Source organism: Dipodomys ordii, unplaced genomic scaffold (genome assembly GCF_000151885.1).
Source record: "Dipodomys ordii isolate 6190 unplaced genomic scaffold, Dord_2.0 Scaffold47, whole genome shotgun sequence".
NCBI lineage: Eukaryota > Metazoa > Chordata > Mammalia > Rodentia > Heteromyidae > Dipodomys > Dipodomys ordii.
This window is the reverse complement of record NW_012267263.1, coordinates 5,211,306-5,235,651: the sequence shown is the minus strand read 5'-3', so window position 1 is coordinate 5,235,651 and position 24,346 is coordinate 5,211,306. Positions and strand designations below refer to the sequence as shown.

At 40.8% G+C, this 24,346-nt stretch overlaps 1 protein-coding gene across 1 annotated transcript in view; it reads left to right on the top strand.

Annotated features, from left to right (window-relative positions):
• Aff3 (AF4/FMR2 family, member 3) overlaps positions 1-24,346 on the top strand; it is a 436,486-nt gene that overhangs the window by 404,247 nt on the left and 7,893 nt on the right. The window contains exons 16-19 of the mRNA XM_013019735.1: positions 7,323-7,386; positions 11,129-11,265; positions 20,101-20,172; positions 21,627-21,720. Coding sequence (XP_012875189.1) covers positions 7,323-7,386; positions 11,129-11,265; positions 20,101-20,172; positions 21,627-21,720 — 367 coding nt within the window. The remainder of the gene's footprint in view (positions 1-7,322; positions 7,387-11,128; positions 11,266-20,100; positions 20,173-21,626; positions 21,721-24,346) is intronic.

Here is a 24,346-nt window from a genome sequence, read left to right as displayed (position 1 = left end):
TCTGCTTTTATGGATAGATATGATAGAATCAAAAGGCACTCTTACAAATCTGTCATATGGAGAAAGAGAGATGTTGCATTCCAATTGCTACATGTCCTGATAATTTGAAACCCATAACAATAAAATAAACATGCAACTGATACAGCCACTCAACTGTTGAAAGCTGTTGGAAGCTTCTTAAAGGTTGAAGACCAAAAAAAAAACAAAAATGGCATTGTCTCTTCCTTTAAGCCTTAAAAGTAAATATCCTCAAAGAGAACAAAGTCACCTAAAGTGGTGTAAAATGTCTCCCAAGTTTAGTTTGTATGAGCACCTACAGTATGGACCAGGTACAGAGGTACCAGGTACAAGCAGGATAAAGCAAATCTCATTTCTTCCACTGAGGAGGAGGCACATAGGTGGGACCACTCATCATTAACTACCACCTCCTCTCCCTTCTTTCCCTCTTCCTCCTCCTGTTCCTCTTCTTTTCTGAGCCAACTTCCTTGGTTTGTCTTCACTGACAATATTAATAAATAGTAAAATGACCAAAGAGAGAGCCCCCCAATGGAAGAAGTGAATGACTAGATAATTAGTGCCAGAGTAATTTAGAATTAATGGAAATCCAATTACAGTGATCCAAAAAGTAACAGATGCCATACTGTCATTTAGTCCTTAAAGCTACATCATGTAGCTTTTTAAAAAAAGTAAACTCATTATTTTGTATTATAAATACTCATTAATGGTTGGATAAACATGTGATACAGACAACAGCTGAATCCAGTGGGCTATCAATATAACAAGTGCTGAATGAACAGTTGAATGATAAATAACCTTCCCAGGGGGAGCGCTGGGATTTTATTGCTTTCTTCCATTAGCCTGCATGCAGGTAAATGTAAATTCACAGGCTTCCCAAACCCTGTTCCTGTGCTACTTACCAATTGAAGAGACACTCCTCATGCCTCTCATGAACAAAATGGAGTAACCCTTGTTTTTAAAATGGGATGGAAGTCAGCTGTTCTTGCAAAGTTGTAGCCTTAGATGGGTGGCGTTATGACCGCTCCTTTCCCTTCCCTGACATTCACTGCCCCACAGTCACTATCTTCTCCAAAATCTTGCTTCATAAAACCAAAATCTGTAAGAATTTAGATCAGTGAGTTACAGCAGCTGATTCGACTCAAAGCTAGGGACTGGTCTTATTTGTGCAGCGCCAGGAGCTGTAAATTACTTGGTGTCATAATTAGTGACAGGGGAGTTCTTGGTTGGAGAAAATTGAAAGAAGTGGGTTGTGAAGCCACAGGACACAAGTCCTGAATTTGCAGTGAATTCAGTGCTTGCTGGAAAGCCAGGCTTCTGGTTCCCGCCAGCCATACTGCCATGGAGGAAGCCAACAAACCTGGGTGCCAGCCCTGCCTGCTGCTCACTGAAGGAAGTGCTGTCTCTTGCCCGTATTTCATATGGAAGAGTCAGTCACGGCCAGTGCAGCCAGCCAACCCACCGAACGCCCCATCTGTCCCCATGGCACAAATAATGAGAGTTCAGCTACCCAAACCTCCCCAGCATTGAGAAAGACTCCCTCAGCCCCCAGCACAGAAGGCCAGGAGCATATGAAATGTGGCTGGGAGGAAAGAACAGGGACTTGACATTTGTAATGTAATTATGCACAGCAGTCTTGTGGCTAAAAGGATTTTAATTTTATAGAGGATGGGAAGATTCCCATATGTAAAAGGTCGGATCTCTCCCAGCATGATTTAATCAAAGGAAACCAACTGACATCTTGAGTAGGCAGTATTTCAGCCAGGCAGGGTGCTCCCCAGGATTTACCTTGGACCTGAGGGAGAACTTTCCCAAGTCACTTACGGAGCTGACACACTTCCTTTGTTTCCTGAAAGCACCTGATAAACCTGTATTGCTCATAGGGAAATATTTTCACTATGAAATCCCTGTCCCAAGGCCACATCCTTATTCTAACCAACCATAACAAGAAGATACAGAAAGAAAAACCGGAGTTGTTTTTGGATAGGAGGAATAAGGACAAATGTCCTGGACTGAAATCTGTGTCCACTGGTCACTTTCATGGCTGGATTAATTCATTTATTTTGCAAGTCAGACTGGAAGAACAACAGAACACCTTGACAGAAAGTTGCTTTTGATTCAATAACAAAAACCTTGTCTCATCCTGGAAAATACACACTGCTTCTTGTGTGTGGCCAGAGAATATGACCTTGGAGAAACGCAAGGAATGAGCCAGTGCTCCTGAGAAGCCAAGTTCTAGGGACTATGAAGCCTAATTGACATCAACATCAGGGAAACAAAAGCTTCATTTTGAATCCTTGCCACCTAAATACAGTTAACCTGCATCCATTCGTGAGGAAGAGCCCAGACTGCCCACAACAGCACTCCTGGCCTCTGACTCCAAAATGTCCCATCATAGTGATCACTTGGGAGCTGAGGATGAGCTCAGTAGTGCAGCAGTTGCCCAGCATGCATAGTCCGTGTTTTGAAAGAATTATTTCACTCTTACACATTCACATTCTGGAGAAAGTACCCTGAGGCATAGGACATGACAATATACCTTAGAGGTGCATGAAATGTCAAGCCCAGGTGTCGGGTGTCAGATGATAAATTTATTTGGTGTTGTGTTGCCTTTGTCTGATTCGGATTTCGGCTTCTCTAAGAAAAACCATCCAGATCTCTGCTGTGCTGAGGAACCTGTTTGTTCAAACACATTGAGCTCTCATCCCTGCCAGTTTGCACAAAGCAGTCTGGCTCTGCTGAGGGGCGGCCTTTCACAGAGGCAGGAATTACAGAAAGGAGTATGCCAGCCTCTCTGTGGGAGACCATTCAACTCTCTCTCAGCCCCTAGGAGAACAAGAAGCAAAGTTGCTTCAATACCCCTGTGCCAGAAGAAATATGGGGTCACTCATATCCTGTTGTGGCTCATAACTAGGACTGTGTGTTTGTAGGTGGTAGTAGTGGGAGGGTAAGGAGAAGAAAAGAAAATGTCCTTTTTGGATCGAGTCCTCAGATCCCTTTTGTCAGAGAGAGCTCTTGTAACAAAAATACCATGTGGTTACATCCTGGCTTTCAGATGTCTCAAGCCCTGTTTCTGAAGAGAACAGGATACACAGTTACATTTACAAATTTTAATTGCACTTTTATTAGGATTCTTCATGCCTCATCATAAAATACCATCACTGTGAGAAGCAATGTGAATAATTTTATTGCATACATAGAAAAGAAAAACTCTAGATTTTCCACATAAAAGTATAAAAGATTAGATGGGAAAAAATCTTTTTAAACACTGGGACAAGTAGATTTTATTTTAGTATCTTTGTTATATTCTGTAACTGCCACAATAGTGACAGAAGTTTCACTTTTCCAACTGACTTGTAGAATGCTGTGGAAAGTGATGCCTTCAGGCTGACATACATCCAAACCATCCCAAACAATCTGGGTGATGTCCCATTGGTCCCAGTGGCTTTGTAATGGTCTGATTTAGGAGTAGGCCACTAGAAATCACCTGAAAAGAGAAAATAGGCCAATCTTCTGGCAATCTTCAGTGCTCAGTATAGTGAGCCCTCCATTATATGCAAAATGAGAATTCTTACAAATGTGTTCATAAATGGCCCCCAGATGGTATGGTTTTCTTTCAGCATGGTAGTTTCTATTGTAGCTGCCAGAATAGAGTCAGAAAATTACATGTGTTACTTATCTACATGTACTACTGTGAGTCTGTGATTCAGCGAACATATCGGGTTTTAAAAAGTGCATTAGTATGCTACAGATGAAATCAGCACTGATTAAAGAACCCATATTAGAGACTGTGAGCCACTGCCATCTACAAGAGTAACTCAGAAGACCCATGAAAACTAAGCTGTTATAGCTTATTACCCAGAGAATATCTGCATGGGAACAATATGCATTTAAAATGACTGCTAGTGACCAGGTCTACGAAACAAGACACTAAGAAAATGACCTAACTTATATACTAGAGTGTGGCGCAGATAATGATGTGGAGAATTTCAGGTTGTCATGGAGATGCTCTGTGCCTCATTGGTTGCGATGCTGTACCCATTAGAAACTACTCCTATTTCCTAAACTCAGAGCAAATTCAGTCCCATTCAGAGAGGGCTTGTGCACCTTCTATCCTGTGCCTAAAACTGCCAAATGGTGAAGACAAAAGAGGCCAACAGCATGGTCCCTGATGAAAATGTGCCAGTTATCTTGTTACAATGACTCTAACCTAGTCAAGCAAGACAGAAATGAAATGCCTAGCAGTGGAATGTAAACAAAAGGTGCTATGTGAGGTCAGAAAGACAGACATGAGCATAGACCAAAGCTACTGGGATGTGCCTGGTGATGGTAGAATTTGAAGGGTAGTAACATTTGGCTCATGGTAGGCATGCAGTAAGCACTGAATGAGTAAACAACAGACTGTTACAAGTAGGAGAAAGGATGTAAGAGTTTCTAAAACAAGGATGTCATCTCATGAACACACTGAGGAAACTAGTCAAGACTTTCACCAAGGGACCTTGGTGAATAAGTGATATGATTAAGAGGGTTAGGCAAGATTACTGGGGACCTGAACTGAGATTTGACTTCAAAAGCCATGGGGATCATAGATCTGCAAGCAAGATGGTCCCATAATGAAAGCAGTGCTTTACAAACATTATTCAAGGGGTAAAGCTCAGGATAGATTGCAGAGGAATCAAACTAAGAGGCCCCAAAACCACAGAAATGATGAAAGCCAACTTGGGTGATAGAAAAGTTCTTCAAGAAAAGAGAAGAATGAGTACAGAAAGCATTTGGTAACAAGGGAGAAGTGAATGAAGATATTTGAACTCTTCTAGATAATAAATAGGCTCTGGGACACCACTGACAATGAGGAGTCTATTCTTGGCTAGGGGTAGAAATCTGGTCTTCTCCATGGTGATATTAAGCCCACAGACAAATAAACTCTAAATATAGAGATTTTTCAGGGTAGTAAAACTATTCTTTATACTACTATAATAGTGGATGTGTGCCATTGTACATTTGTCCATAGGATACAAAATGCCAAGAGTAAGCACTAAACTCTGGCCTCCGGGAGATAATGATTGTGAGTGTAGCATCATCATTTCTAACATGTACCACTCCAGTTCAGTACATTGATAGTGGGGGAGGCTGCCCATGTGTGGCAGAGGGTACATGGGAATAGTGTACTTTCTGCTCAGTTTTGCTGTGAACCTAAATGTGCTCTGAAAAAATAACAAAGCTTATTCAAAAGCAGAAGCAAACCAACAGTAACAGCAAAAAAAAATGAAATTGAAAGAATTGGAATCAAAGACTGAACAATCAATATGTGAACAAGTCATTGTGTAAACAAAGAAGTAAAATCTACCCCCTTTAAGACAACTAAAAGTCTGTTTAAATGGAGAAGTGTAGATGTGAAGGAGATGAACTGGAAAAAGAGGTGCTGTTTGGAACAGGGACTTTATGTAAAGGAAACCTGCAGCCTCAGCCACCAATGAGAGGCCCCTCAAGAGGGAGAGAAGAGGACCTAGGAATGTGGCTTAGTGGTAGAGTGCTTACCTATCATGCATGAATCCCTGGGCTTGATTCCTCAGTACCATATAAACAGAAGAGGCCAGAAGTGGCGCTGTGGCTAGAATGGTAGAGTGCTAGCCTTGAGCAAAAGAAGCTCAGAGACAGTGCCCAGGCCCTGATCTCAAGCCCCAGGACTGGCAAAAAAAAAAAAAAAGAGGGAGCTCAGGCCTGAATAGGAACAAGAATGGTGAAGGAAGTTTGTACACATTAAGAAAATCCTACAGCTGCATTGTCTCTTCTTTGCTGGAGTTAAACAGTCCCAGCATGTTGCCACACTATCAACAATATTTTATAGAAAATTAAAAGACCAAAAACTACACTATTTCCTTGCTTTAGCAAGTTTTGACCCCAAACTAATTATTTGCTCTAAGCTGCTGATTTACTTGATTGATTAAATGTGATACTTTAAATAAGCAATATTTATTGTCAAAATATGCCTTGTTTTTCTAAGAATTTTAACCGCTTTACAAAAAGGATGCTCTGACTACCTATTGTTATAGTAAGGTAAAAGACCTTTTAATAACCTGAAATAAGACAGTTTAAAAGAAGCTTATCACATTAGGTTCAACGATCTGTTTCTTAAGATCATTGCTTGCATTCTGTCTCCCAAGTTAAGAATTCCAGGCTCAGATTTGGTATTCATAAATAGCTAACTTCATTGATCACATAAAGACCCATAATACAAAAACCTTCGTGTTGAAGACACCAAAAGGATATAAATATTGCATAAATTAAACATCTAAAGATCTCAGATCTAATCTAAAGATTAGATTAGCCCAAGTGGGAAAAGTCGGGGAGACTCTTAATCTCAAAATAATCACCAAAAAGCTAGAAGTGGAGCAATGGATCAAGTGGTAGAGTGACAATCTTGAGCAGAAAAGCTCTGGGACAGACAGTGCCTAGGCCCTGAGTTCAAGCCTCAGGACCAACATATACACAGAGAAGACTTTATCTGCTAACTAAGCATTTAAATATACTGTTTGTTGAGTAGTTTAATAGTGTAACTTGGGATCATTATATACACTTGAATCAGTCTCAGGATGAATTACTTTCATCTCCTGGAAGAATCCATGTCGGCCAGGGTTATTGCTTTAATAATGCATTTGTCTGCTGTTAATGTTTACCAGCTAGCTAATCAGCACTCCAGAGGATACATGCATGTTTGCATTGTTACAAAGTAGACATCATTTTACAATTAACTTCATTACAACTGGAACATAATTGTATAGCGTTCCATTCTTCCATCTTTCACTGTAAGGTTTTTTAGATAAATAAATACAATTGCCACATAGGTACCATGTATAGGTAGAAAAGCCACTTCTCTTCATAAGGATGCATAAATACTCTCCCCCGCACATTCTGTGCACACATGTCTGTTACAAGATACACTTGCAATCCTTACATTAAAAGGGAATCATTTTGTGTAAAATGTCTGAAATAAAAAATTTCACTTTTTAAATTATACAATAAAAAGCCCTATTCACAAATTAAGCACTGGGGAACCATGTCCAAGCCACTGTGAATGTAGAGTATCTGCATATATTGTATGGGTTTTAAATTGCTAATTTAAGAGAAAAATAATCATAGTATCTCACATATAGACAGTAATTTGGAAGTGCGGAAAAAAATGACTTGATGCCAGGTTAAGCAGAGTGTATTTTTTAATTGTGTTTTATGTTGGAGTGAAAGAAAAGTATATTTTCAAGAGTTGTTTCACTTAAGCAATAATGGCATTTAATATTCTCTCCTTGTAGGCCACGCAGTGCAGATTATTTTATGCAGGAAGCTAAACGGATGAAGCATAAAGCGGATGCAATGGTGAGATACGTTCATCCAAATTATGTTTGTGCGGTAGCTTCATCACTGGGGCAATATAGTTGGGGTAATTATAAAATCTATTACAAGGATGGCTGGGCCTGTTAAATGGAGAAATGTTTATATAATCAAGGGCTCATAGTTGAATAAATTATGACTTCAACCAATAATGTCTGACTGGGATCCAAGACAGATGAACATTTCAATTTAATCCTAAGACTTGAATTGTAACTAGAGCCAAAGTTGTGAGTGGGTGGTAGGTTTTTTATTCCTTTAAAAGAAAAAAAAAATCTAGATTTTTCTCTCGCTAGCCTGACCAACCCTTGGCTTGGTTCCAAAATCAAATCCCATTTTAGAAAAGATTCTTTTTTTCATGTGTATCTGCCAAAGTGAATATTTCCCTAAAGTGTACAACACAGAAACTATTATCTACTCGTAAAACCTTAAAGGCATCATGATTTGATGTTTTCAAGGAATAACTTTTCTTACTTGGATAACCTCCTATTTAGGGCAGTTTAAAGCTTTCAGGCAAGAAATATAAAATTTCTGATTTTTTTAAAAAGAGGTCACGAGATTTCTCCATTCTAAGATCTCATCCAAAAGGGTATTCCAATCTGGTAATTCCAGTTTTATCCCTCCCTATAACCAGTGTTCAAAACTGACATTAGTTAGAGGCTGGAACTGAAGGCAGCATATCAAATGACTTCCAGGATTTTATTCCTGGTGAAAATACATGAGCCCTAACAGTCCTCATCTCCACTGCTATTGTTGTTAGCCATCATTTATTTCTATGAAGTCATGAAGTTCACTGTCAAGGTACACTGGAGTACCATCTTATAAGAAAATAGTCACTGGGCTGTGAAGGTAGCTCAGTGGTAGAGCGCTTGCCTTGCATGCCTGAGGCCCTGGGTTCGATTCCTCAGCACCACATAAGCAAAAAGAAAAAACATCCAGAAGTAGCGCTGTGGCTCAAGTGGTAGAGCACTAGTCTTGAGCTGAAGAGCTGAGGGACAGCACCCAGGCCCAGAAGTCAGGCCCATGACTGGACCCATAAATAAATAAATAAACGAAGAAAATAGTCACTGAGTATTAGAACAGAAAGAAGATAATGGAAGGGACAGTAGTGGCTACAGTCCCAGAGTCTGATGGAAATTTAGGTTATCTGAAAAAAACACTGAGAGGTGGCCACAAATGAGGAAAAACATACAATTTTAAAGCAGAATGAGCTCTGCATATCACCTTTAATAATATAATACCAATTTTAAAAAGTTTTAAAAACAGAATGAGATTTTCTTCTCAAATTCATCTTCCAAGGTTTCCTTCTCTTAATCCATTCATTATCATCTTGTTCCACCCTACCACTCTTATCTATCCATTAATTTCCCAAGAGGGAGACACTGCTCCAGTCACAGATTCCCACCAGCCTCTGAGCACACTTAGCTCATGTCAGCCAGCAGTGTGCACCTGCAGAGCTTCTAGCTCACACACACACACACACACACACACGCACACACACACACACACACACACACACTCCCTCTGGGTGACCTCAAATCCTGCCGGATCATACCATTTCTTCCTTGGTCTCCCTCCCTGTAGCCCCACGAATTGTTTCCTTCTTTGCATCTCATTTGCATCAGACTCCTCATTTAGCATTTTAGTTCTTCACAAACTGCCTTACATACTGAACTCTTTTGTGAGTATACATTTTTCTCTCTCCAAATGTACTCTCCTGTGTATCTAGAAGGAACTCTTGGGTTTCAATTGCAAATGCCTCAGTATTGAGTGTTCTTAAAAATATGGGCTCTTTTTTCTTGTTTTTTGTTTTTTTGTTTTTGTTTTCGTTTTTTGTCAGTTTGGGGGCTTGAACTCTGAGCCCAGGCACTGTCCCCAAACGACTTTTGTTCAAGGCTAGCACTCTACCACTTGAGCCACAGCTCTACTTCTGGCTTTTTCTGTGATTTATTGGAGGTAAGAGTCTCATGGGATGGCTTTGAACTGTGATCCTCCAATCTCAGCCTCCTGAGTAGATAGGATTACAGGCACAAACCACTGGCACCCAGCTAAAAAATAATTTTGAATGAAATGTTTTCCTTAATCTGAAAGTGTTGCTAAAATTATTTCTTTATACTCTATTTGATTTATAAGCTTTTTAAAATTTGACTTGCTAAGAAGAGTTCTATATTTCTGTCCTCTAAGGTATCATTTGTTTACTTTATAATGCCAAGGTTTAGAGAGTAGTATTTAGATTATCTATGTCTTTTTTTTTCCTAATGAGTGAATCATTTTGCTACCCAAGTTGAGAAGATGTAATTATCTACATAGAGTAGCAATGTATGAAACCAGGTTGAATCTATGAGAATTTAAGAATATAAAGTTGTTTTATGATTGTCTTTGATGATGTGAGGGGAAAATAAACATAAATTTAGATGACTAGAGAATTTTAAAGTACCACTTTTGCTGGGTACCAGTGGCTCACATCTATTTTCTTAGCTATTCAGGAGTTTGAGATTGGAATACTGCAGTTCAGAGCCAACTTGGGCAGGAAAGTATATAAGACTCTTATTTCCAATTAACCACCCAAAGGCCAGAAGTGGAACTGTGGTTCAAGTGTCATAGTGACAGACAGCCTCAAGCAAAACAGCTCAGGCACAACACTCAAGCCCTGAGTTAAGTACACACACATACAAAAATATGGACTGGGCTGGGAATGTGGCTTGGTGGTAGAGTGCTTGCTTAGCATGCATGAAGCCCTGGGTTGGATTCCTCAGTACCACATAAACAGAAAAAGCCAGAAGTGACATTATGGCTCAAGTGCCTCAGTTTTGCTAAGTTGAACAAAAGAATCTCAGGGACAATGCCCAGGCCATGAGTTTAAGCCCCAGGTCTGGCAAAAAAAAAAAAAAATACCATTTTCATCATTGATTTTTCAACTTTGTGTCTTATTTGAAGTAAAGCAAACCCTTGAGTTTTATCATCTCTCCTTCCTTTTCTCACTCTTGAATGAGGTCCAAACTGTTAATGAAGAAACACTTGTGAAGAAGGAGATGCAGAGATGTAAATGTCTTAGAAAATGTAGAAGATGATACCCAGGCCTTAAGTTAACTGTTTCCTGTATTTAGCACAGACTGGAGAGTCAAGGAGTAAAGTTTCTAAACCATTACAATGATTGCAGACACTAAAGTGACCATGAAGCTCTGAGCCCAGCAGACAGTCATTACCTGGTTTTGCGCCATTCTGCATGAAGCTGTTTGCTCACTTGCCCCAAGCTAGTAGTAATTTGAGAAAATAACCGGAAAAGGAATTGCAGTAACCCACCTTTATCTGAGGGAGAAATGTCCCATAGATGCCTATCGCACATAGTACCAACCCCTTTCACATATTGTGCTTTTTTTTCTTTTACATCCATATCCTTGATAAAGTTTAACTTACAAACTAGACAAATAAGAAATAGCAATAATGAAGCAGAACAATTACAACAGGAATCCATAATAAAATGTATTTAAACTTTTTGAATTACTTATTTCTACACCTTTTTATTTATTATTTGTGTACTATGGTTGTCCATAGAGAAGCAGAATTGTGGCTAGGGAGAGAGACTGTGTCTATTTCTTTCTTCTCTCCACTTTGTTCATAGAATTTTGAAACTCAAAAGTTGGGTGCCTGAAATAAAGTGTATGAACTGTGTGGCAGTGCTGCTAAAACTATATTATTAAGGAAGACACTGTTTAATTGTGCTTCTCAGGTGGAAAAGTTTGGGAAGGCGTTGAACTATGCTGAAGCCGCCCTGTCGTTTATTGAGTGTGGAAATGCAATGGAACAAGGCCCCATGGAATCCAAGTCTCCTTATACCATGTACTCAGAAACAGTGGAGCTCATCAGGTAAGTTCTGCGTAGTGCCTGGGGAGGGGTGGCCACAGGTAAGAATATAAGTACTGGAAAAAAAAAAAAACAGAGAAAAGAATGTCAGCCTGCACCATCAGCCATGGAGCATCAGTGTTCATCCCCCCAAATTAATGGATGATTTTGCAACTTTCATTTGCTCTGCCTGCATGAGGCAGAGCAGGTCCTAGAAGCCCCACCAAAGGAGGAAGCTGTGTCTAAGTGACCTGTGACATACTTGCTTCCTTTCGCTGGAAGCCACAAAGTTGGGACTCATTTCACCTTATGCTGCCTTACAAACAATATGGCTCAGTCAAAAACAAAACAAAACACTTAGAATCCCCAGGAGCTGGTGGCTCCTGTATTCCTAGCTACTCAGGAGGATGAGATCTGAGGACTGAGGTTCAAAGCCAGCCTAGGTAGGCAAGTCCTAGTTAATTAACCAGCAAAGAGTCGGGAGTGAGGACGTGGCTCAAGTAATAGAGTACCAGCCTTGAGCAAAAACACTAAGGGACAGCACCAAGGCCCTGAGTTCAAGGCACATGTGCACGTACACATGCATGCACACACACAGACACACATCTTTATTTTAAAATGAAAAACAGACTTAAACAGACACTTCTCCGAAGAAGATATATAAATGGCCAACAGATACCTGAAAATGAGGGAATATCAATATTACTAACCAACAAGGAACCAAAACCACAATGAAATACAACCTTACCCCATACTAAAAATGGCTAATATCAGAAAGACTAATGATAAGAAGTGCTGATAAGATGTGGAAGAAAGGCAACCCTTGCAAACTAGTGGTGGGAATTTAAAATCATATGGAGGGAAACAGTATGGAGGCTTCTCAAAACATTTTAAAAAATGAGCCAAGTGCCCATGGCTCACACTTATAATCCTAGCTACTCAAGAGGCTGAAAGCTGAAGATCGAAGTTCAAAGCCAGCCCAGGTAGAAAGTCTGTAAGACTCTTATTTCCAATCAACTACTCAGAAAAAGCCAGAAGTGGCATTGTGGCTCAAGTGGTAGAACAGTAGCCTTGAGCACAAAGAGGCTGAGGAATAGCATTCGGGCCCTGAGTTCAAGCCTAGGACTGGCATAAATTAATTAAATAAATAAATAAAATGGAACTACCGTTATAATCTAGCAATCTCTCTACTAGGTATGTATTTAGAGGAAATGAAATCAGTATACCCAAGAGATGTCTATACTCAGATTCACTGTACGCCTATTCACATAGTCAAGAATGGTGTCCTCAGCTGGTGAATGGATAAAGAAAATGTGGAACATGGGCTGGGAAGGTGGCTCAGTGGTAGAGCGCTTGCCTTGCATGCATGAGGCCCTGAGTTCGATTCCTCAGCACCACATAAGCAGGAAAAAAAAAGGTGGAAGTGGCACTGTGGCTCAAGTGGTAGAGTGCTAGCCTTGAGCTGAAGAGCTGAGGGATAGCACCCAGGCCCAGAGTTCAGGCCCCACGACCAGACTCCCCCCCCCAAAAAAAATGTGGAACGTGGACGTAGTAGAATACTATTCAGCCACAAAAGGTACAAAATCCCTCCATTTGGAATACTATGGGTGCAGCTGGAAATGATTATATAAAGTAAAATGAGCCAGGTACAGAAAGACAATTTCTACATGATCTCACTCATGCAGAATATAAAAAAGATGATGTCACAAAAATGGTGCAAGACAGTGGTTAACAGAGTGAGTAGGAGGGAAAGAGGCGCTGGAAGGAGGGACCATTCAGGTGTATGAAAAATACATTCTTAGACCCTCAGTGGATGCCTAAACCTACAGGTGGTTCAATATCCCATACATACTGTGTTTGAGGTATACATACACAGGTATAGTGTTTACTTTATAAACTAGACACAGTAAAAAATAACACCAGTAATAAAATAGAAAAACTATAATAGTACACCATAGTAAAAGTTATGTGAATTGGATGTCTCTGTCTTAAAAGAGTAAAGACAAAAGAAATCTCTGTCCAGGAACAGTATGCTGACTATAATCCCAGCCTACATGGGAAGTGGAGATCAGAAAAGATAGCAGTTCAAGGCCAGCCAGGCAAAAGTTACTGAGACTTCATTTCAGTAAGCCAGACAGTGGTGTCACACTTATGATCCCAGCTTTGTGGGAAACTTTAGGAAGGAGAATCACCATCTGAGGCTAGCCTTCGGTAAATCCTACCAGCCTTGGGTAAATATGAGAAGCAAAAACAGGGTCAAATGTATGGGTGGCTCTGGTGGTAGAGTACTGTTCTTACACTAGTAAATTGAAGCCCTGAAGCCAATCCTGGTGCTTCCAAATACATACATGCATGCATACACATACCTATGTATATGTACATATACATATATACCATATATATATATACCATATATAGATATATATGATATCAACTGCAAGTGACTGTAGGTAACTGAAACTATGGAAACTAAGACCTCAGCTAAGGAGGCATGACTGGAATCTAAAACCTGACTTCATCTGTGAATATTTCAGGAGTGCTTAACTAAGGAAAGCACTTTGGGGGAAAGCAGGGAAGCTGTATGGCGATGCCACCCTGTGATGCACCATTTTGGATGCTGTTCACTTGTTCTGTTCTAAATCCTGGACACTGCCTCATCCCCCAACCTCAAGACAGGATTTCTGACATGACACTGAGCATGTGTAGCTAGAGATGCTTTTCATAGGCGTATCTTTAACAAATCTCTGAAGAATCACTGAGGCAACTCCCTCCAGAAACCAATCTGATAATTTCTGTAATACAGCATCGGATTTTAGCCAGTTGCTAACAGCATGGGATGATGTCTAATACCCATGAGGTGAAATAGTTCTTCCTAATACTCACTTGAGACTTTGCCTATTCTGAGATTTTATGCAGCCTAAACTCAGGTGGGTTTTTTCTTATTTGTTTTACAATTATGCATAAAGGTTTCCAGTCATCTTGGGTCATCATCTTTTGGTCCACATTGGTCCAAAGAAGCTATGTGGTGTTTTTCTCTACTCTCCTTCAGTCAGTAGTTTCCAGCCTTTGAAGTGTCTTCCCAACATCAGAGAACATCTTCAAACAGCATTTCTCAAATATGCCTTGAAGGTCAGCCCTGCCCAGCCATTTTGCTCATTAAAATATTTCCACTCAACCACCGTACTGGCAGTTAGTTCATGCTGTCTTCCCATTTGCCACAGTATTTTCAGCAGAAAAAAAAAAAGACAGGGCCTGGGAAGGTGGCTCAGTGGTAGAGTGCTTGCCTTGCATGCATGAGGCCCTGGGTTCGATTCCTCAGCACCACATAAGAAAAAAGAAAAAAGCCGGAAGTGGCGCTGTGGCTCAAGTAGTAGAGCGCTAGCCTTGAGCTGAAGAGCTGAGGGACAGTGCACAGGCACAGAGTTCAGGCCCCACCACCAGACCCCCCCCCCAAAAAAAAGACAGTACAAACCTTTGACATGACTGATGCAATCCTAGATCCTCTCATCCTTCCTTAGAGCACAACATTGCTTAGATGCATATACACATGTGGGGAGGAGGAGGGTTAGACTGGATAGGCACCAATAAGAACATACCCTAGAGTGCTTTGTGCACAGGGGTTTTGTTGTTGTTTTGGCTAGTTTGTTCATGATATATCCCCAGTCTCTGACACCTACTAAATATTTGAGGACTAAGGAAATGAGCAGGCCTCAGGGCCTTCCAGTCATCTAGAGTGTCACATCTTACTAAAAACATTCACACTTTAAAATGAACAAACCTAACAAAAAGCCCGGTGTCAGCAGACAAACCAAGTAGAGCACCTTCTGGGCCCACCAGTATAAGTCACCTTATACAGGTGGAGAACACACTCCTTGTTCTGGAGAGTTCAGAACAAGTACAGTCCCACTATCCAGAAAACCCAGACAAAAAATAATTTACCTGAGTTGGAAAATAGTGTTGATTATAGTTGTATGACTACAGGTAATAATGCAATATCAAAAGCTAGCCATCAGTTGCTCACGCCTCTAATCCTAGCATCTCAGAATTGTGCTCCCACACCACCCCAAGCAGACCAATCCTTCATGCTCCATTTCAATTAACCAGTAAGATTCAGGACTGGAGGTAGCCCTCAAGTGGTAAATCACCAGCTGTGACCAAAGAAGCAGAGTGAGAGCACAAGGCCCTGGGTTCAAGTTCCAGTACTAACACAAAAGAAACAAAAAGTTCTGTTTTCCAAAATACCCGCCAGAGAGTTTTTGAATGTCCTCACCACAAATAAATGATCCATGTGTGAGGTAATCATATGCTAAGTTTCCTAACTTGGCCAAGATATACATGTGTTGAAATGTGAATTATACCCCCCTAAATAGGTACAGTTATAAAGTAACAATGTAGAAAATACACTGACTTCGCCCACTGAAATATCTGGGAGAGCCAGGAGTGCTAGCAGAGGGGACCACTCACAAGGAAGAGAGCTCTCTCCTTCACCCAAGAGCTCCAGCAGGCAGAGGCCTGGTAAGCCTCCTCTTCTACCTCAGCTCACTTCAGGCAGTACCACGAGGGACCACTTGTGATCCACTGGCACCAAGTCAGCTGAGCAGACCAAAATCACACCAGGAAAGCTCTGAAAATTAAATTGTTGGAACCAATGTTATTACAGCCCCAAAGTAGCCCAAAACTAGATCTGCCCGCTAAGCCCAAGTAGAGTGAATGTTTGCTAACAGAAGAGATTTGAATAAGAACCAGAACTCTTACCACATCTTTACATGAAAATAAAATTAAAAAAAAGAACCAGAAACCCCTAACACAAAGAACCAGAATGTCCAGAGCTTAATAGAAACTCACCAAACCTTGAACCAGGAAAATCACACCTGGAATGAAATATAACAGAATCACCTGATTCCAAGATGAATCAGGCATTGGAATTTTCTGACAAGGATTTTGAAGCAACCATTACAAAAATGCCCCCAATAGACAATTACTTTCCTCTTACAAGACACACAAAAATAGAGATAATCTTGCCAAAGATGGGAAAGTCTTTCTTAAAGACCCAAATGGAAATTATAAAACTGAAAAAGATAACAGAAACAAAACAAAATCACTGCTGTACTCAGTAAGGAATAGAAATAAAGAAGGTGAAATCAACAAAGTTGAGAACAGAAAGTAGAATTTACCTGATCTGAATAACAGAGGAAAGAGGCTAAAAAGAAAGAATAGATGCTCCAACATCACCTTAGTCTGCTTTTTGCTGCTATAACAAAATATCACAGATTGGGTAAATGATAAGCAATAGAAATTTGATCCTTAGTTCTGGAGGCTGGAAGTTCAAGAGCATTTGCTGGCCTCTGGTGAAGGCTTTCATGCTACATCAAAACATGGAGGAAAGGTTGGGCTGGGAATGTGGCTGGCTTAGTGGTACAGTGCTTGCCTAGCATTCATGAAACCCTGGGTTCAATTCCTTAGTACCACTTAAACAGAAGAAGCCAGAAGTGGCGCCGAGGCTCAAGTGGTAGAGTACTAGCCTTGAGCAAAAGAAGCTCAGGCACAGTGCCCAGGCCCTGAGTTCAAGCCCCAGGACTGGCCAAAAAAAAAACCCAAAAACTTGGAGGAAAGGCAAGCAAGAACAGAGAGAAAGTTGCTACACACTCATCCTTTTCATCAAGACCCACTCATTGAATAACTAATGTATGCCCACAATAATAGCATTAATTCATTAGGAGAAGAAAGCTACTTTAAACTTCCCACTACCAAATATTGTTATGTTGTATGCTGAGCTTCCAAGATATTGAGGGCCACATTCAAACCACTGCAAACACAGTAACAAAAGATACAATTTTTATGTCATTGGAAACCCAGGACTGGAAGAAAAATAGTAGACAAAGAGAATATTCAAAAAAAATGACAGCTGAAATTTATTATTAAATCAGACATAAACCTACAGATTCAAGAAGCCAAGAAAAAACAGATAGGATAAATCTAAAGAAACCTATGCTAGAACATATCCTGACTACACTTCTGAAAAACAAACACAGAACAAAATTCCTGAAAGCTGCCAAGGAGATAGGGCACGTTGCCAATGAGAACTCACTGATTTAAATGACCACAGACTTCTCTGAAACTGTAGAGGCCAGAAGTGGGTGGTGTGGCATTTCCCAAGTGTGAAAGAATGGCCTGTCACGCAATGGACTGTGGATTTGGCAGAACTATTGTCCAAGAATGAAGAGAAATAAAAATATTCTCAGTATCTGTCTCTAACAGACTCCCTCTTAGAGACTGGCACCTGTAGAAACTTCCTCAATTAAAGGAAATGTCAGAAGAAGGAGCTCAGAGCATCAAAGTAGAAAGAACAGTAATATAAATACATATAAGAAATGACCCACCTCTTGAGTTTTATAAATCATATATGATGAATGAAATAACAATTATACCACCATTTGATTACCAATGTAGTGTCATTTAAAAGTGGTCAGGGTTTCTACACTTCACTCAAAGTGGTAACATGTTGATCAGTCGTTTGTTAAATCACTGTTCTAGAGACACATAACATATACATACATGTATGTACAGAGAGATACACTTTAAAACCTACAGATCTGTACACTGCAGAATTAAGAATGATAAATGGTACTTAAATCAAGCAATTTGCATGAAGCCAAAATTATCTTATTTTAGTGTTTTTTTTATTTTTATTATGAAAATACCGTACAGAGGAGTTACAATTACATGGGCAAGATAATGAGTACATTTCTTTTTTTTTTTTTTTTTGGGTCCGGTCATGGGGCCTGAACTCTGGGCCTGGGCACTGTCCCTCAGCTCTTCAGCTCAAGGCTAGCACTCTACCACTTGAGCCACAGCGCTACTTCCGGCTTTTTTCTTTTTGCTCATGTGGTGCTGAGGAATCGAACCCAGGGCCTCTGGCATGCAAGGCATGCGCTCTACCACTGAGCCACCTTCCCAGCCCCAATGAGTACATTTCTTATCAAGCATTGTTGCCTCCTCCTTTGTTTCCTCTTCCTATCCCTTCCCATATCTTGCTCCCACCCCCCTCCCTGCCCCCCCACCAAAGTTGTAAAGTTCGTTTTTCAACATTTAGTTTTAGTTTTTATAAAATTCTCTGAGATAATCTGTACAACAAGACTAGGTAATTCCAGTGCTGTTCTTATTTTACAGATAATTAAATAAGGGCTTGGACTTGTTAATACATTTACCTAAACTCTCATACTAATAAGTATGCTAAGCTAGGATTTGAACCTAGAACCCTCTAGCCATTGCACACTGAATCAGCTCATAGAAGACCTAGTAGGAAAAAGCAGGGGCCTCAGTCCCCCTAGCTCAAAGAAGTAAACAGAATTAAATGCAGTCCCTAAAAGCCCCTAGTTCCTCATTATCCAGGTCTGAAGAAAATATATAGAGAGATTCAAAATGTATGCAGAACGCTGTGCATTGGTGACTCACGCCTGTAATCCTAGCTACTCAGGAGGCTGAGATCTGAGGATCATGGTTCAAAGCCAGCCCGGGCAGAAAAGTCTGTAAGACTCTCATCTCCAGTTAACCACCAGAAAACCAGAAGTGGCTCTGTGGCTCAAGTGGTAGAACGCTCACCTTGAGCTAAAGAGCTCAGGGACAGCGCGCAGGCCCAGAGTTCAAGCCCCACAATGGACAAAAAAAAAATATGGCAATCACTTAAGCTGCCCTCAGAGTAAGTGTTACAGAACAGAGCAGTAAATGGAGCATCTGTCTGAGCCCACAGGTGGAAATCTCTAGAAGAATTGAACTTTGCCTCCATCTGTCAGCCTCTTGGACATAAATCAAAATTTTAGAAAATTGGACATGTTATCATATACTCAAATAGTTCTTGGGTTCGGATCACTCCTGACAATCTTTAGCATTTGAACTTCTGTTATTTAAAGAGAAGAAAGTCATTTTATTCTTGTCATATTGATAGTGTCATGGCTGAGGAAAATAGAATGACATCAGGTAGCTTTTTAGAAAGAATAATCAGCCAGGTGTGGTAGTACACACCTGTAATCCTAGCTACAGGGGTGGCAGAGGCAGGAGAATCATGACTTCAAGGCTAGCCCAGACCAAGTTAGTGAGACCCTATCTCAAAACCTAAATACAAGCAAGGCACTGGTGGACACCTGTAATCCTAGTTCCTTAGGAGCCTAAGATTCTTGGTTCAAAGCCAGCCTGGGCAGGACACTCCGTGAGACTCTTATCTCCAATAATCTACTCAAAAGAACCAGAAGTAGTGCTGTGATTCAAGTGGTAGAGTGCTCACCTTGAGCAAAAGAAGCTCAGACACAGCACCCAGGTCCAGAGTTCAAACCCCAGTACCAGAGGGGCTCTGAGGACCAGAGGTCTGAGTTGAAGCCCCATGACCAACAGAAAACATGTTGGGGGGTGCAGGGGGTCGGGGGAGCTAAAGGTGTGACTCATGAGGCGGATTGCTTATATAAGGCCCTGGATTCAATCCCCAGTACGGTACTTGAGGGAGAGAGACAATAGGCACAGAAAGAATGAGAATTATCAACATCTTTTTAAAAAAATAATAAATAAGAGGTCAGGTTCTGAAAGTTCATGCCTGTAATCCTAACTATTCAAGAGCCTGAGACCTTGAAGGATCTCAGTTTGAAGCCAGCCTGAGCAGTAAAGTCCATGAGACTTCATCTCCAATTAACCAGCAAAAAAACAAAAACAGAACTGAAGTCCTGGCTCAAGTGGTAGAGCTCCAGCATGAGTGAAAAACTGGAGGGAGATCACAAGGCTGAGTTCAAACCCCAGTACTCGAAACACACACACACACACACACACACACACAGCATTTTTTAAAACTCCTCTGTTGTTTTGTTTTTTCAGGTATGCTATGAGACTGAAAACTCACTCAGGCCCCAATGCCACTCCTGAGGACAAACAACTAGCTGCATTGTGGTGAGTGTAACCTCCCAGCTCATGAGAGTAACCATGCCTCTGAGTCACTGGCCAGCCAGGTGCTGAAATGCAGGCTGTTTTCCTGGTATTTCTAACTTACAAAGCTCTGTGTAGTTCTAACAGCCAGCAACAATCTAGGCCATTTTTGCCGCAGTGCCACACATGAACAGAATTCACAGTGGTTGAAAACTGACAGGTTGGTTATACAGGGATAGTTTGTTGTTGTTGTTGTTGTTGTTGTTCCTGTATGTGTGCCTGTGTTTTAAAATCAGGTAGGTCCCAGTTAAAGTCATTTGAATGGGAGTTGTGCCAAATGGAATTTTTACTGTGTGTAACAGTTGAGATGCAATCTAAATAACTCATATGTTGCTTAACTGGTAGATTCCTAGGAATGAAAACAGATGACTCACTATGTTCTCCATACATTAAACCAAGAAGAGCTTGCTTATACTTGGATAATACAATGTTTTTGTTAATGTTAGCCAATATATATTTTTTTTCCTGCGGCTTATAATGATTACATTGGTAACAGTTATTCGCAATGGTATTTCTTTGAATCACCTCAACCCTCTCCAAAACACAAAGACACCTTGCTATTGGTTCTACCTGTCAAAGATATCTGAAACTTTTTGCTCTCTGAAGGTTCAGTGAGTTCTAGAATCTAATCTGTTAATTGAAGAGTCAAATGGAGTCTCAAAAAATATAACAAAGACCAAAGAGAAGCATCTGGGGTTGTTTCACGTGCCACAGCAGCTGGAACCTGGAGAGTTAAGAGCAGACTATTAAGTTGTGTTTCGTACGTTGATATGCCAACATGTCACCCAGATCTCACTCAGTTAATAATTATGAGTAATTATGAGTAAGAAGGGCCAAGGAAGTGAGGATGAGTCTCAGGAAATGCTACCTGTGCCATTGTCTTTACTGAAGTATCATGTTAGAATAAGTAAATGACAGTAATGAGTATTCTACTAGAATACAAACATGTAAATGATGTAGAAAATAACTTAATGAAACTATTCTCAGCATAGTGTTGTTAGTACTTATAATGCACTTTCATTGAGATAATTATAGACTAGTAAAGTGTCTGTGCTATGAGCAAATCCAGTAGCTTCCCCAGGAAGCAGTGGAAGCTATGTGCTCCAGCTTCCTCATGCCTCTGGTGGACAGAGACTGCCCTCTAGTGGTAGACAAAGAAAGCAGCCAGACCTGTTCCCAACAAAGAAGCCTTGGAGCTACTGCACAATAATCTAGTGGTATGTGTATTTAGGGAGTACTTCCTCGGAATTTTGGAGTACATTTTTGAAAAAAAGGAATATCAGATACTCACTGACATATGTTCAATGAAATACATAAATATGGTGTCGATGTACACAACAAGTAGCTAGTACTCTAGAATAACAAGCTTATGAAAGACACACTTTTCTGTCTTGCTCATTTTTCCTCTTCTGTTACAGTTACCGATGTCTGGCTCTCCTCTACTGGCGGATGTTTCGACTCAAAAGGGACCATGCTGTGAAGTATTCAAAAGCACTTATTGACTATTTTAAGGTACCTTCTGATAGAGGGCTAGCCTGGCTCCTTGGGTTCCGTTGATTCCCTGTTAGAGAAAGCATTTGAATCCATTGCTTTAGGGTCCCCTCTGGCCTTTATAATAACCCTATTCATAACATACTTTGGCTTTTAGGGCTCAGTACCCAGTCAGTTTATTTTTAATATATATTGCAAAGTGAGCTTGAAGCTAAGCAGTCATTTTTAGGGACCTCTAGATGTCTTCTCTGTTTATCTACAAAAACGCTACTCAACATTACTCTCGATTCCTTTTGTCAATTGTCACTTCTGGGTTTCTGATGAGCAGGCTTGGTTGGAGATCTCCAGGGCTCTGTTCAGCATATGGCCTCATAGTACTTTTGCTGAGCCAACTAGATGGCTTTTTGGTCCATTGACCATCTGTGTCATAATGACAAGAGCTGTCATAAAGCCCTTAAGAGCCATATTAAAAGAGCTATTACCATTAAGACAAATGCTTGACTGCCAGGCTCCAGTGATCCACGTCTATAATCTAGCTACTCAGGAGGTTGAGGTCTGAGAACTGCAGTTCACAGCCAGCCTGAACCAGAAAGAACACAAAACTCTTATCTCTAATTAGCCACCAAAACACTAGAAGTGGAGCTTCAGCTCAAGTGGTAGAGCATTAGCCTTAGGCAATACTGCTCAGGGACAGCACTCAGGCCCTGAGTTCAAGCCCTAGGACCAGAACCAGAGAGGAAGGGAGAAAGGAAAGGAAGAGGAGGGAGGGAGGGAAGGAGGTAAGAAAACACCACAATGAAACCTTTTGTACAATTAATATATGCTAATAAAAATAATTAAGATAAAATGTACTCTCAGTGATTTTTCAGGCATATTTCTTATTTTTCTTTCTTTTAGGCAGTATTGACAGTAGTGACCTCATGCTTGCTAGTCAGGCATGCTGCCACTTGAGCCATACCCACGGCACTCTTTGTTTTAGCTATTTTTCAAGTGGCATTTCTTTTTTTTTTTTTTTTGTCGGTCATGAGGGGCCTGGGTGCTGTCTCTCAGCTCTTCAGCTCAAGGCGAGCGCTCTACCACTTGAGCCACAGCACCACTTCCAGCTTTTTCTGCTTATGTGGTGCTGAGGAATCGAACCTAGGGCCTTATGCGTGCAAGGCAAGCACTCTACCACTGAGCCGCCTTTGCCCAGCCTCAGATTTCAGTCTTCCTTCCTATGCCTGCCACATTGCTAGTTAGGCCCTCCCATGCCTAACGTTTTGTTGAGGTGAGGGTCTTCTTAGCCTTCTAGGACTGGCCTTGAAACACAGGATTGCAGATGTGAGCCACCCTCTGGGCCATTATTCTTAATTACAGTCACCATTCTGTGCAATAAACCTCTAGAACTTATCCTTCCTAACAGTCTTTGCACCCATGAAGTACCTGCACGTTGAGCAAAGTTTCACAGGCTATTTTAATCAAGTTCAGGAACTGAAAACTAAAATTACATTTGAGATCTAGGGAATGTTTCATCAGCGCAGAGTCTCTGGAAAGGAGACTTTGTTCCTACCAGTGTTGGTTTTTGTTTTGGTGTGGGGCTTCTGTCCACAATAGAGGAAGTGCCTGAGGGCTTGTCTTACCTTCAGCTCCTTTTCTGGCTGCCTTCAGCCTCCACACTCACATTCCCTCCCTGTTCTTACACCCAGTCATCCTCTGTGTAGATTATATTCTGAGAGCCCTACACAGTGCAAGCAAAGTAATGGAGTTTATACTGACCCCCTCCCACACCCCACCCCCACCCAAACATGTGGATAGCATTTGGGCAGGAAAGAGAAAATGGTATCCTCTACTAAGAATGTCTACTTTCTTGTTCACCTCAAAACATGTCATTCTTTGATAGGTAAAAGTGTGTTTTATAGCTCTGCCCTGTGTTTATGCCTTGTGGGGGTGCCTTGGAGTCCTGAAAGGCCATTTCTGGCCATTTTGCCAATTCCTACACTAAAACCAAAGAAAAATAATCATCACTTCATGAAGTAATGTAAAGCAAAGGAATGCACTGTGGGATGGGAGGGAGAACCAGGCTAAGACTATTTTCTAGTCTTTGGAAGAGAAAGTTCACTAAGTGCCACAAAATTATTTCCCTTGAAACACCTGTAGGCATCAGTCCACAAAAGCAGTATCTGCCCTCAGAAACCTCACTGTGTATCCAGCAACTTCGCTTGCTAAGGGAAAGCTTTCTTTGGGGTTTCTTTTTTTTTCCTCTGTGTTTTCTTGACTAGTTTTTATTTATTGTTTGGCTGGTATGGTTTTCTTTTTTGTTTCTTTACATTGCTGAGGATTGAACCCAAGGGCTCACATATTGAACCCCTAAATCTCTGAGGCTAACATCCATTCCATGAAACAAAACATCCAAAATCAAAACGCCTAAATCAGAAGTTTTGAATATCCTGTCTGTTAAGGAAATGTATTTTAATCTATTCCGATGGGAATATTTTAGAGTGATCTTCAGCTAATGTTAAATTGAGACTCCTTTGTACGATTGCTTAAAGATATATATTTTTTTTGGGGGGGTGCGGTCGTGGGGCCTGAACTCTGGGCCTGGGCGCTGTCCCTCAGCTCTTCAGCTCAAGGCTAACACTCTACCACTTGAGCCACAGCGCCACTTCTG